The sequence below is a fragment of the Echeneis naucrates genome, chromosome 5 (genome assembly GCF_900963305.1).
Source record: "Echeneis naucrates chromosome 5, fEcheNa1.1, whole genome shotgun sequence".
In the NCBI taxonomy this organism is placed as follows: Eukaryota; Metazoa; Chordata; class Actinopteri; order Carangiformes; family Echeneidae; genus Echeneis; species Echeneis naucrates.
The window spans coordinates 13,465,269-13,479,448 of record NC_042515.1 but is presented as its reverse complement, the minus strand read 5'-3'; the positions used below and the strand labels follow the sequence as shown (position 1 = coordinate 13,479,448).

At 40.7% G+C, this 14,180-nt stretch overlaps 1 protein-coding gene across 1 annotated transcript in view; it reads right to left on the bottom strand.

The window, feature by feature from the left end:
* col7a1 (collagen, type VII, alpha 1) overlaps positions 1 to 9,860 on the bottom strand; it is a 96,397-nt gene extending 86,537 nt beyond the window's left edge. The window contains exons 1-12 of the mRNA XM_029501660.1: positions 9,623 to 9,860; positions 5,065 to 5,137; positions 4,761 to 4,941; positions 4,502 to 4,658; positions 4,285 to 4,378; positions 4,016 to 4,174; positions 3,760 to 3,917; positions 3,326 to 3,455; positions 3,081 to 3,200; positions 2,106 to 2,261; positions 1,853 to 1,972; positions 1,597 to 1,746 (exon numbers count right to left, since the gene is read on the bottom strand). Coding sequence (XP_029357520.1) covers positions 1,597 to 1,746; positions 1,853 to 1,972; positions 2,106 to 2,261; positions 3,081 to 3,200; positions 3,326 to 3,455; positions 3,760 to 3,917; positions 4,016 to 4,174; positions 4,285 to 4,378; positions 4,502 to 4,658; positions 4,761 to 4,941; positions 5,065 to 5,128 — 1,489 coding nt within the window. The 5' untranslated portion in view covers positions 5,129 to 5,137; positions 9,623 to 9,860. The remainder of the gene's footprint in view (positions 1 to 1,596; positions 1,747 to 1,852; positions 1,973 to 2,105; positions 2,262 to 3,080; positions 3,201 to 3,325; positions 3,456 to 3,759; positions 3,918 to 4,015; positions 4,175 to 4,284; positions 4,379 to 4,501; positions 4,659 to 4,760; positions 4,942 to 5,064; positions 5,138 to 9,622) is intronic.
* Positions 9,861 to 14,180: the final 4,320 nt, after the last annotated feature.

The window sequence follows — 14,180 nt, the reverse complement described above, 5'->3', positions numbered from 1 at the left end:
AACTAATGACTATGAAACAAAAAAGAAAAACACTTTCTCTCTCATAATGTAAAACACAACAGTGAGAAACAAAGTGTCAGTGTCACAATGCAGAAGACTAAACACAAAGCTATAGACCTCTGGGTCCTGCTTAGTATTGGGCCATTTGGATATAAAATGTCATGTTATTATTTCATCCTATGAGCTTTTTTAGTTTGAATGCATTTTCTGCACACATTGTGTATGAATTTGCAATGTTTTGCGAGATCCCATTAACCTTTGGCCTTTGGCCAGTTCATGAAATTTGAAGAAATTCCTTCAATGTAGGGCTGGATGGCCAAAATTAAATATCATGACATTTCTTAATTCTGGCTTTTACATGATAATTCTGACATTGATGTGAAGATTATAAAATTCACAGCAAAACTGCCAAGAATACCCACAACAGATTTGTTTACCCACAAACTTCTGAAAAATTTGTTTGCCACTTTTATGAAACCTTCTCCTATAAAAAAAAAAAAAAGATTTTAGATATAAAAGTCAGTGTTCATCTTTTTTCTCAGCATTCTATACAAACAAAAAAAAATTACATCACTGTCAAATAAACAAAAACCTTGGCTTTGCCAGTCTTAATCTTTAAACTAACTTTTAACTGCAATATAGGCCAATTATCTTATTTGTGTGTAACAAAAATGATTCAGCCACACACAAAAAAATAAGAAAAATACTCAGATTTACTACAAATTGCAGAAAAAAGAGAGTGAGCGACAATAAAAACACATGTGGGGCGTTGGTGATGTTGTTTTAAGGACAAGCTATCTTAAACTTCTATCTTCAGACACTCAGATTATTCTGTGAAGGCAGAGACCTGTGATGAATCTCAGTCAATGACAGATTAAATTATTTGCTAATAAAAGGGAACACACTTCCAAATCACAAACCACAGGCACAACAAACCTCCATTGGTTTACATGTTAACAAACAAGAGAGAAATAAGCTCATATAAAGTTTAAGTTACTGTGATTTACAGCATGTCACAAATAATATACATGTCTCTTGCCTGAGAGCAGAACTTGGGCATACAAAGGGTTTCACCCTCAGTTCCCACCAGCTCTCTTAATGCAGTGGCCCTGCAGGGACTCAGCCTTCATTCAAATAACACTGGTCCAACTGAAGTGACACCATATGGGTATTACTCATGAGAGACAGATGGTGTGTGTGCGTGTGTCTGTGTATAAGTGCGTAGGTGTTCTAGAAATGTTCCCTAAACAGAACTAAACAGTAACATGTGTTTCTTTTTCGGAAGAGACACAAACAGCAGGCAAGACTGTTCACCATCCCTGTCCTTTTTTTTTTTGTTCCCCTCCACTTCCTGTTCCAGTGCATGGCAGGACACAGTGGGGAAAGCACATACTTAAGAAGCATTCTTTTACTGCAGTTGCTAATTTAAAACACGGGGATCCAAATATAGTAAGTCATTTTATGTATTGTTTTGCTGTTGATGTATTTGGTGTGTGTAACATTGAGTTTTGAGAAAGGAGAGGGGGGCACAGAGAGGAAAAAAAAAAAGTCCAAGAGATGTTTGGTGGTGTGCTGAACTAAAGGATGCAACCTTACCTATCTTGAACCTGGCAGTGGCCCCAGGGCCCTCAGTGTTGCCTTCATACAGTGGGATGATTGTGATGATGTACTCAGTGTCAGGTTGAAGTCTGGGCAGGAGGTGAAACTCACTGTCTCCAGCAACTTCTGCAGTCTCAAAATCCCGACCTTGGTGAACAAAAAAGTAAAAATCACAAGTAACAGATTTGAAGATACATGTCATAAATGTAGGTTAAATTGTTGGTGTGTTTGATATTGGCTGCTTGGTTCTGACCGGTAAATGGTCCCCAGACCAGACGGTAGGCCCGAGCACCACTGGCACCTCTCCAACGCAGACGAACACTGCCCTCTGATTCTGTCTCCACTGTTAACTGCTTCACCGCCTCAAGGCGCACTAACACATAGAAAAACATGAACGCACAGACATTGTTAAAAATTATCTTAATTTAATAAAACCGTTAACAAAATAGGGTAGTACTGCATAACATTCAGTCTACTTGTACCAAAGGACTACTGGACAGACTCACGTGTTCGAGCATTGAGGATGGACGGAGATGCAGAATTTCGGGGGAACAGAGGATAGAGACTAATGACATATTCTGTATCAGGCTGAAGTGACTCCAAGGTGACAGATGTGGAGTCTGCAGACAGAGACTGCTCCAATATCCGATCTGCTGGCTGACCTACTCTTCCAACCACGCAAAATACAGGACAAAGAGACAAATAGCGCATGCAGGTGACCAGTTAGCACACCAACTGCAACCAAAAACAATCAGCAACATCATAACTGAGAACAAGCTGCAAAGATAGGGATGTTTTTCTCTTCCTTCAAAGCATTTTATATTTACTGAAGCGCAGAGTAAAAGCAGTACATGTACTGAAGCCAGCAGACAAATACAGGTAGAAAGTTCACAAATGTCATTACAGAATGAATCATTAAAAACACACTCCCAAACACGTGCAAGACAAACTAGACAGAAGAGGTGCTCCATGTGAAACTGGCACTCCTGCTACATGTTTGGAGGGAGTAACGGTTTATAGCAGCCTCAGGGACTGTTTTTCTTTCCTGAATCATAGTATAAGCAGCAAGAGAGCTAGACAATGTTGTGATCTATGCCACACCCTGTCTCTAGAAATCTTCGGACAGAATTACTGATGATCTGTAACACAAGTAAAGTTTTTCTCTGAGAAACTAATTTCAAGACTGAAATGAACTGTGATGAAAATGTATTTGATAGTTTAGGTAAAGACTGGGCCATAGAAGCCCTTAACTGACAGCTACTGCCCGAGGGAGTAAGGATGTTAGATAACCTCATACTCAGCCTTGGCAAGTTGGAAACATTTAGAGAATGTTTCCAACTTGACACCAACTAGTTAACTGTTATTATCTACTGGAGATTCTTATCATCCTCTATTTTTTTCTTCAAAGAGGATGTGTCTGATATTTCGCACCAGTCCATGTGAGAGGCACATACAAAGAGAAAAACAGATGTATGTCTGACCTCTTAGTCCATAGGTGAGTTTGTAGCCCTGCACAGGTGAAGAAGGCTGATCCCATCCCACACTGAGAGAGAAAAAGCCAGCCTGGATCAGACGTAAACTGGAGACACCCGGCAGAGACCCTATGAGGAGAGAGAAAAAGAAGAAAAAGACATTGTCGGTGTATACCTGTGATAAGTTCAAAATGAATGGGCTTGCCTAGTATGCCTGACGTTTGGCTGGTATTTTCACTCTGATTTTTACTCACTGGTTCGTTGCTTGGCAGAAGAAGAGTCTCCCACACTGTTGGGATATTGTGCAATGACGGTCACCAGGTAATCTGTCCCTGACCTCAGCTCTCGTGCAGTGAAAGTCCTCTGGCTAGACGAGACAGTCTCCTGCAGGTAGAGACACACGACACTTTTACAAGAATACATACCTAAAGCACGTTTTTGCCACTCTTCTAACGTCATATCTGCTAAGATATGCAAAGGGAAATTTCACTTTTGCGCTGGCATACTTTAATCTCTACAGCCTTTACATGAAGAAGATCCACCCATTGGACAAGTCTAAACTCAGCCTGAAGGCAGGTGTTATGTCTCGCAAAATAGAAATGCTTTTGGCTCCTGAAACCACAATGAATTACTTCAATTTAGGTCATGTGAATATGTTAACACAATTTAATTCAATACAGGTACTCACCTGACGCAATTCTGCAGTAATAGGCTGACCCAGTCCAGAGAGAGGCACATATTGAACTACATAGCCACTCACAGGCCCCCCTGCAGGAGTCCAGCGAAACCTGAGTGAATCAGCTGCTTGTCCAATAAACTGAATGTTGGATGGACCAGAAAATGCCTCTGAGGGGACGATACAGGAGAGGAGAGTTCAAGATAATAGTCCACTCTTATTCGTGACTGTCAATAGTACCACACATGTACGTGTTAATCATACATACCATCACTTGCATAGACTCCGCCTGCTTTTGAACAAATTCTTGGACTCACAAGAGGAAGAAGTGTGTTCAACAGTTTGAAGTCTCCAACAAATGATGTGAAATCACTGCTGGGTTGAGAGGAGATCTGAGCCAATTCATTCCTGTCTGCACTCTTTATGCCTTAAAGCAAATTACAGAAGTAAAAAATATGCATTAGTTCCAAAACAGGTTTAAAAATTATTCTCAACTACTCAGAGTAAAAGAGGTGAAACCGCCAAGGAAATGCCTACCGACAGCAAAAACATGCACGTCTTGACTACGCAGCTTCTGTGCAGGTTCTTGGACACTGTCCTGTGACTTTCCATCCGTGATCAGGATAGTAATCTGCAAGTTAAGAATTAAGTGTAAATTTTGCAACTGAATAAATGGTGGGGTAAATAAATGCAGTGTTATATAATTATGACAGATTGAATTGAATCGATTGAATTGAATGGCTGCTTTTCAAACCTTTGGGACATCTCGACTGGTTGAAGGGTTGAAGAAATTGTCAGCGACAAACTTAAGACCAGCACCAGTGCGTGTATTTCCACCTTTATAGTTTAGGTTTTCTATGGCATTCACCAGCTCTGTGCCATTCAGGTACGTTGTAAAGGTGAATTCAACCCTGAAAAAGCAAAAATTAAAGGAGGAACCAAAAAGTGCATTAATTGTTATGCAACATTACTGCATCTGGAGTGCTTAGATTCATGTTAATATTAGCAATTACCTGGAGGTGTCACTGTACTGTATGGCCCCAAACCGTATTCCTGACTCCCCAACAGAGCTGGCAAACGGTTTGACAATTCCAGACATGAAACCCTTCACCTGCAGGAAGTTAGCTCTGCCAATACTGGAAGACCCATCAACCAGGAAAACAATATCTGCTGCTTGCACATTATTACATCTGCCTGGAAACAAGTGATTCGGAATACATGTGAGCACATATAGTGAAAGTTTCTGTAAAAAAAAAAAAGAAACATACGGAATCTCATGGAAGATATATATAGTTTTTCTTTCTTGTTTTTTATTACCCTGAGCCTCTGTCTGTTTCATGAAGGACAGCAGGACTGTCAAAGCGAAAAGCCAGCTCCACATCTTTACAACCTGGACAAAAAAATTATGAAGACAATATTAATATACAACAAATCAGTGATCCAATAATTTATTCAAAAATGACTAAGAATATACACACTTGGTATACTTTGTTTAATACTCCTCATCCTTCCCTTTTGGCTCCATATCATGTTAGTCTCTGTGTTGGTACCATCACTTGTTGGATAAAACTGCCATGCTATCCCTAAGCTATAAAGTAATCATCCCCATCAAATGTCCTCTTCATACTGGTTACCTGATCTTTTCTCATTTTCTACCACCTATAAGGCCCATGGGTGTGCTCGAGCCAATCCCAGCCAGCGTTCCAGGTGAGGGCAAGGTACACCGTGGACAGGTTGCTAGGCTATCACAGGGCTTTGTAACTTCCCTGTTCAGCATTATTGCATCGATCATTTTCTCTTCAACATATGTTCAACTTTATTTGTCACGTCTAGGTTGTCTTAGAATTTTATCCATTGTTCTTGCCTGTACCTGCTCTTAAACTCCATGCATCCCTGTAATCCTGGCAGACAGCGTGCATCAGGTCCCAGTTTCATTTGCATGTTATCGTTTCAGGGTTAGCAGTGTAAATAATTGTTAAATGAGCATTATGACCAAAACTTGACATTGGAGTCTAAACTACAGCAGAAATATTAAATCATAAATCATAAGCATGGCGCTGAAGGCCTTTACTCATCTGAGACATGGTCTGGATTACTCCAATCCATGCTATTTGTATTGTTTCTTAACAGGAAAGGTTCATCAAGAGTCAGCATCAAAATTCTGATGGCCTTTCCTTAAAAGCGTCACCTTATAAAGCTCAATTTTACCAGCATTAACAATTGGATTGTCAGAGATACATTGACAATAAAGCACTTTTGTTACATAATAACAGAGATCACTACAAAAGAAGCATCTCACAACAGCATTGAATAGTATGTATATGTATATATACACACACAATTTTGAACTCTGTTTTGTAAGGACCAGAAAATCCATTAGGAAAGAGGAACAATTTTTTTCCAACCTCTATTTACATTCATCTTTTCACAGAGTTGATATACTACACAGTGGCTACTGAAAACAGATGTTGCTCTAAATAAAAAAAAAAAAAACCTCTGATCTACTCTGTAGAGCGAGTGTTAACAATGTCAGGGGCAAGAAGCAAGAAACCATATCAGATGATTCAACCCAATCTATAAGTGGGAGCAGCAGGACAACGACGAATGAAAGTAATTTTATGAGCTTGCATAGAAATGTAAACAATTTCATCTAAAATTGTGCTTTCATCACTTTAAATTTGGTGGCACACTGACCAGAACCAGACTGACTGTGTACCTCAGTGAGAACTAACCCACATGACACAAACAGATGCATTTCTTGCCTGCTGACAGATTTAATGACACTCACAGCAAACAGAAAATTACATTAAAGCTGACGGTCGGTTTTAGTGTCTTATGTTTACTGGGACTGGTGTCCTCTAAAGGAAGAGTTGTGGTCCACCTCATCAAGCCTAATCATTCAGGTGCATGAGCCATTGTTGCATGTCATGTTATAAATGTCTAATCATTCAAAGCACTTCACAAAACTTGTGATGTACACAGTACATCTCTATCACTCACACACACACACACGCACACCCAGAGGAACTTAGGGTTCAATATCATGTCCAAGGGCATTTTGACATGTGGACTGGAGAGGTTCACCTGCTCAACAGGGAGCGCTGCATGTAATGAATTATGCCTGAAGGATCTCTAAAGCTCTCTAAATATTAGGCCATACCATGTTTTGCTACTCAGGAAAAAAAGCCCAAAGATATAAAGGACAATTTTTCACACTTTGGTTTTTCTATGGATTATATAAACAAGATATAACATGCTGACATGCCTGGGCCTTGAGCCTTTCCCTCTACTGTACATGACTACTTTCATACATTGTTTACTGAGTAAGTCTGCGATATGGTATATAAAGCACAGAGGAAAATGTCTTTTCCTTGTCCTATCGCTTTCAGGAGTCTAAGTATTTCTTTTAAAACTTCACCTATAAAATGAAATTATGTACAATTACCACCTGACAAACCAGACAGTTCACTCATCTTACATGCTAATTATCTTTTCTCTGCATGGAACTGAATAAAATACTGTTTATTTTTGGTTTAATTAAATAAGCCAGGTGTTGAGACCGCTTTCTTTACCCGGTGACTGTTCTGAGTAATTATATCTTCCCACACAAGTTAATAAATGACAGCTGATGACTAAAAAAAGTGGCAGTAAAAATTGAAAGCATTACAAAAAGTAGATTTCTCTTCCTTTCTTCCTCTTCCTGCCACTCCCACACTACACCCACAAGCCCAAGTGCATAATTTAGTTTTTATTGATGCCCTTTTTTGCTGATGTAATACTGTAAATTTCCCCACTGTGGAACAAATAAAGGAATATCTTATGTTATCTTACAATCCTGCTATTATATATATAAAGTCTCAATAATTAAATTGCTAGATCATATGCCATGAGAAGGAGTAACCCATTTCCTCTAATAAACTATATTATTACAGCACACACAAGATGCATGCATGATCATCGTGTCTATATAAAGTTCATTCCAAGGGTGGCCTCAACACCTGGAATTTTACACGGATGAAGTAACTGGCTCATGAGTCCAACCACACCCACGATAGCCCACCTGGGAATCAAACTAAAGACCTGTGCTGAATGGCACAGTAGCTAAGTGCTGCTTTGAACAAGAAGCAATCAGGAAATTTATAGGGAAATTTACCCAGTGCAGCAGCACTGATACATGAGGAAAAGGACTTTCCAGGGACAGAAATAAATAGTAAGACTCATCCCAAAGCTTCTGTAGAAAAATATACTGAGGGTGGGCTGTGCTTTCTAAAAGTTCAGCTCAGCCAGGATCACTGAGTTGTACTTTCATAGAAATGCCATTCTCCAAGGGGGGCGGTGGGCCACAGCCTACTGCAATGTGACAGAGTGCAGGATTGTGTAAGAGCCAAGCTCCCTCAGCATAACATCAGTCCAGAGAGCATGACACAAGTGGACAAAGGGATGCAGAGGACAAAAGTTCGTAATGAAGTTTCCAGGAAAATTTGCTCACACATCAGTTTGGTATACACAGGATATCTGTAGCAAGGACAGAAGAGTAATGCTCCGAGGCTATCTGCGAGTCAAAAGCAGGGTGGATTGATTCTCCCCTGTCACTTTTGATGTCTAGCCACAGGTCAGCTATGGTGTCACACACATCTGCTAATAATCAATTTATCAGTTCATCTCTTCATCCAAACCAAACACAGTACAGTAGCGTTTCAAATTCTACTATGACCCCTTGTTGCAACAAGTTTCAAAGGAAGGGTTGATGTTATCTTTTCATTTCAGCATTTCACAATTCTTTCATTGCTATTAACAAATGGCAGCTGGAATAAATCAGGGAGATAACAACATACATCAATGTGTCTCATTCAAAGACAAAGATGAACAAAGATAAAATAAAAGATAAAAGCTATTTAGATCCCAAGTGAATGTGTCAGAAAATGTATCAAACAAAAGCTGTTTAAATATGTATTAACCTAATAATTGATATGCTGAACTAGTAGCCCACAATTTTGTTTAAAATTGTAATATTACAATGATGCAGATCTAATAATAATATGGTCTTCCTAGATCCCAAGTGAATGTGTGAGAAAATATATCAAACAAAGTACCAGGTAGCTGTCCTCCATAGATGACAGTCCAGACCATCCAATACCAAAGTGGTACGTCTAAAACTTCACCAAGCATGGCTTCAACAATGCAGGGAATGAAAACATAAGAGAAAAAGTAGGAGGACAGAAGATGAGGCAGAGAGGAACAGTTTAATCAGCACCACAGTCCTAGTAAAGGTTTGAAAATCATCCAGACACAGCAATTGGGGATTTTTGGCTGTTGGGTGAGCCAAACCACACCAGAGACACAAATGCCTTTAGAAGTGGAACAGACAATTGAAACCAATTAAGACACAAAGACAGAGGAGGAAGCAGAGAAGTAGTAATGGCCCCTCACTAACTGAGTTCAGATGGGGTCAATACGGCATGTTTGCAAGGGATTAATTACAGGTTTTTTTGTTTACACATATTTGGGATTATGCTTTCATTTCAAATTTCACACAGTGCTAATTTTAGTCTAAACCCTCACAGCAGAATAATCTGAGGTAAACTGAGGCATTGTGAAGATGAGTATTTCAAAGCGGGTGAGAATGAGGTGATGGATGTTCTGTTCAGTCTTGTCCAAAATCAAGACTTTCGCTGTAGGGAAAGCAAGAGGCTAAGGAGTGTCATATTAGCTGCAAGTCCACAGGCAGTGTGAAACTCTTGTAGCAAATCAGTAAATATTTCCTGAAGTGAGACTGAAAAAAGAACTTTACAAACTGTGCATAACTCACACTGATGGTGCTCACTGCAAATCTATCCTCCCTTAGAGCCCAGAGTATGCCCTCACATCATCTTACCTGCGGATCTCTGCTCCGTACCCGGGGCCTTTCACTTTCCCACCTGTGGCATTTCCAGCCTTAACTCTCCATGCGGTGTCTGGCCACGCAGAAGCTTTCGCTGTGTCTTGTGTCAAGTTTTCCCGGGGAAAAAAAAAAAGCATGAATCAACGCCCCTGGAGCTCAGGAACTGAAGTTGTACCACTGCATCCCTGCAGGAGACTAGTTGTGTTTCTGCCTCCCGAGGCTGCCCGGCTGAGCGCAGACTGAGCACTGCGGCAGGAACAGTCCAGACTTGTTCGGATGCCTGGAGGGGGGACTCCTCAGCGCTCCCTTTCTGCATTTTTCCCCCCCCCACAAGATCATTTTCTTTGCCTCCCGTCCCTCCCAGCCCCTGCATGCAAGTAACACATGAAACCATCCGTAGTTGAAACATTACCCAAAAATTCCGCTACTTTTCAAAATAAGACGTGAACTCACGGCGCCATGTTTTTAAGAAGGACTGAAGCTTTCTGAGCATGTATTATCCACGTTATAGCTTGTATTTGACATGTATATTTAATGACAAGCTCTTAAGGAGACCTCTGGAAATAATTTTGACACCTAATTTGTTAATTTGGTCCATCACCATTGAGGCTTGTTAGAACAAACCACAGAATTATTACCACTTACCAGCACTGGCAAAGTTATTATTATTATTATTATTAGACTAAGACTTAAAAGGGAATGGGCATTTTTATTTTTCGATTTAATTTCGATTTAATGTCTATCAATTTTGATAGACATTTGACCAAGCATACATTATAACTATATCCATCGGTGATGTCTCCCTGACTTCATTGTGTCATGATGTGTTGCTTTAGCTATGTTTAACTCACTGGCTTGTCCACAATTGTTCGCCAACACTTGCGCTGGATAGGTTATGGCAAATTCAGCTCTAATGGGATATTACTGTTACAGAGTTTTAGTTTTTTGAATGGATCAATGAAAACAGAGATACATATTATTAGTCTATTTGTCACCCACCTGTCTGAGAGCATGGCGGTGTGTCAACCGATTTGGTTCCCCCCAAGTTCCTGTTCCCCTTTACGCTGATTTACTGCTGAGTCGTGCGTAGTTGCTAAGTTACCGTGCGTACTTAAAGAAGAAACGCAAATAGAAACACAGCTGGGTGTGCGGAAAGCGCAATGGAACAAGCCAATGTGTAGGTTACTGGTATGGTATTTATTATATAACAAAATAAATTGAGAATGCATTTGTTCGGCCATTATTTGTCAATCTTTGTGTAAATGGATGCCAGCTAGCTTAACTGTGCGAGAGTAGCCTACGTGAAGTAAACCTCACTGCCGGATCACTTGCTAGCTATCTGGTTAGCATGCTCGACTGACGAATTGATGACTTTATTTTTGACGTATAACGTTACTATTGCTTGCCATGACACATTTCTGCTCCTTGGAAATGCCCACCGGATAGTGTCCATGTTTTTCATAATTCACGAACTCGTTGAACACAAGTTTGTCCATTTTACCATAAAGAACATACGCTCACATGACAAACGCTCATCCTGGCCGCCCTTTGGGAAACTGGATTGGTTCCAAGTAAGTGCATGATTTATACTAAAGTGCCCATAACATAGGCTATAGGTCTACATAATTGTCATTGATCGATCAACCAATTAAACTTTTGCATGTACACAACAAAAATTCAGCAATACAGCGTGGTATTTATTTACTCATAAAAATTATTAACAAGTCAACAGGCGTGGACTCGGAACGAAGCAGAAGCGGTCACGTGGGGTGCTGGAGCCAATCCCAGCTCACTTTGGGTACCACGTCATCACGGGGTCACGTGACGTGTAACATGTAATAGTGAAATATTACATTACATTAGCGCAAATGTGAGCTGCAACTCGACCAGCGCTGTGGCGCAGTGGTAACGCTGCCGCCCATCACCTACGTGGGACGGGTTCGATTCCCGGCTAGGGTATATGATGTAAGATGTATGATGTATGATGTAATGTAACCCCGGGGTTTAGTGATGTAATGACTGTAAATGTAACAAATGTTGTAAGTAATGTAAATGTATGATATGTAATGTAACGGTCCATTCCCGGTGTGGGCACCTGAACGTGTCTACGGAGTTAATTGGTTGCTAGTATTGGACTGGGCTAATGCAGATACGGCGCCCCCCCAGGACCTAGGCCGAACCACACCAGACCGGTGACGGCACCCCTCCAGGAACGGACCGAGACCAGACCGGAGACAGGACGCGTCCACAGACTAGACCAGTAAAAGCTAATGAATCGAGAAGGGGACATGTAAAACAACACAATTATTTTAGTGAGTTACATTAGCTTCTTACTTGTTTTCTTCCTAATTGTAACCCCCCACAACAAATGGTTTGGCCACCGATCATTCGCAGCGCCCCCCTTGGTTACAGTTGCTATGCTAGCCTGTTGTCTGAAGTTCGGTAGGAAAATGTCCGGTCAGCGTCAGTCCGGTGATAAAGGCAAGAAAATAAAGGGTTGAGAAATTTTGTATACAAATGTTTTTTGAAAAAGTGGTGACGGTGAATTTGGAAAGAGAAACGTAGAGCAAGGTAAGAAACTGCGGAGTTAGCTTGTAACGTAAGCTAACTAGACAGCTCTAATGCTAACGTCCATTAGCCTAGCTTGTATTAAAGCCCGACACAAAACGGCTGAGTTTGGTAGCTCCATCAGAAAGGAAGAGACGGAGAGGAGAGGGCTCCAGCTGCAGTCAGGTAACAGAGAAAGTGACATGGGGGGCAGACGAATTTATTTAACTTGTTGGCTTTATTTCTGCACAAAGATATTGACTGCAAATGTAGAAGAAGTACTCCACCGCCTCAGACACAACACACACAAGCACCGGGACATTACTCGTTGTTAGTTTTTTGTGTTTGTGTGCAGGCAGACAGACCTGTATTCTGTGATGAGGAGTTGGACCGTGTTGTTATAAGTGATGTCCACAGAAGACATCCAAACTCTGGCTACAAGCTAATGCGTGTTCCAGGTAATAATAAGGCCACGATGTATGATGTAGAATCGTGGCTGTATTATTAACTGGAACAGGTACAGACATGGCCACGATGTATAATCCTCACCCTACCTGGATTATTTCTCCGTAACGATCGGGTCATTCTACATCATATATCTTGGTGGTATTATTACCAGGTGTGTATCACGCCACGTACGCACGGTAATTTAACACCTACGCACGATTCAGCAGTAAATCAGCGTAAAGGGAAACCGGAACTTGGGGGGAACCTAATAGGTTGACACAGTAGCAGTCAGCGTCTCCTCTGCAGTTCCTTTCCACAGGACATGTTCAGCTGTCATAGTAAGAAACAGTTTCAGTTTTTTTGGACAGTGCTCATTGTCTGTTACTTTGTCACTCAATAATTATTTTCAATAATATGACACCAAGAATTTGGGCCTAATTAGACAGTGGACAGTGAGTGTGTGTGTCTGGTTTGGGACACAGCCCAAGTGATGCTAATTAACTACGGGCTTCAGTTATGGATGCATTTGATTCAAAAGCATGAGCACGCACGCACACACACACACACACATACATATACATCCTAAGAGTAAGTGTGCAATGTTACATCGTCCATAATAATACAACTTCTGATCCCTGAGCAAAAATGAATATCGCGAGATTAGGAGTCGACGGTACGCAGTGCAGATGTAGCAGCGAGATAAGACCGAAACAAGCATGGCGGAAGAGGCCGATCTCTCCTGCTATGACGAAGGTGTGTGTGTCTGTCAGGCTTTCCATCATGCTGGTGGCTCAGCAGCTTAAAAAAAAGCGCCCCGTGAATTGGAAGTGAAAATGTACCTGCAGGTGACATCTGTTCGGTTCCGGTCGGTGTCACCTGCTGCACGTCATGACTCACTGTGTTTTCCTTTGTCACTTTTCAGGCTGTCCTATACAGTAAACAAAGATTATTGCTATGTACTCTGTACTATACCCCATTCCATAACAAACCGATTACTCGGTGTTGATATTGAAAGTTTCAGGAGATCTTTAATCACTCTTTACAGTCTTTGGAAACTGTTTATGCATTAAAAGGAATAGTTCGTCCAAAAATAAAAGCTTTCAATGATTGCTCAAGAATATTCACGATTTCCTGTTCAAATAGCATCTTGTAAAACATGATAAGGAAAGAGAGAGAGAAAGATATGTGTTTTTATATTATTGTGAAGAGAAATGTAATCAGACCGGTTTTGAGCCATATTGCCCAACCTTAGCAAACAGAACAGCTTGAAAATGAATCAGATGAGTGGTATTCAGTCCTGTCTTACTGCACTGTTAGAACCTGTGCTCTTTCTCGTCTTCGCAGAAATGCATGTCTTGTCAATGTCACACAAAATGAAGTTTTCAGTGAAGCAATTAGAGAAAGAAAGGGAAAAAATTTCAAATATGGCAACAGAAATTTAATATGGAGGAAGTACATTTCAGTTTGATCCTCTCAAGCATCTGTCACTCCCTTTTTTTTTTTTTTTTTTTTTTTTGCTCCAAACTGAAACCATCAATGTTTTCATCTCCTGGAGGTG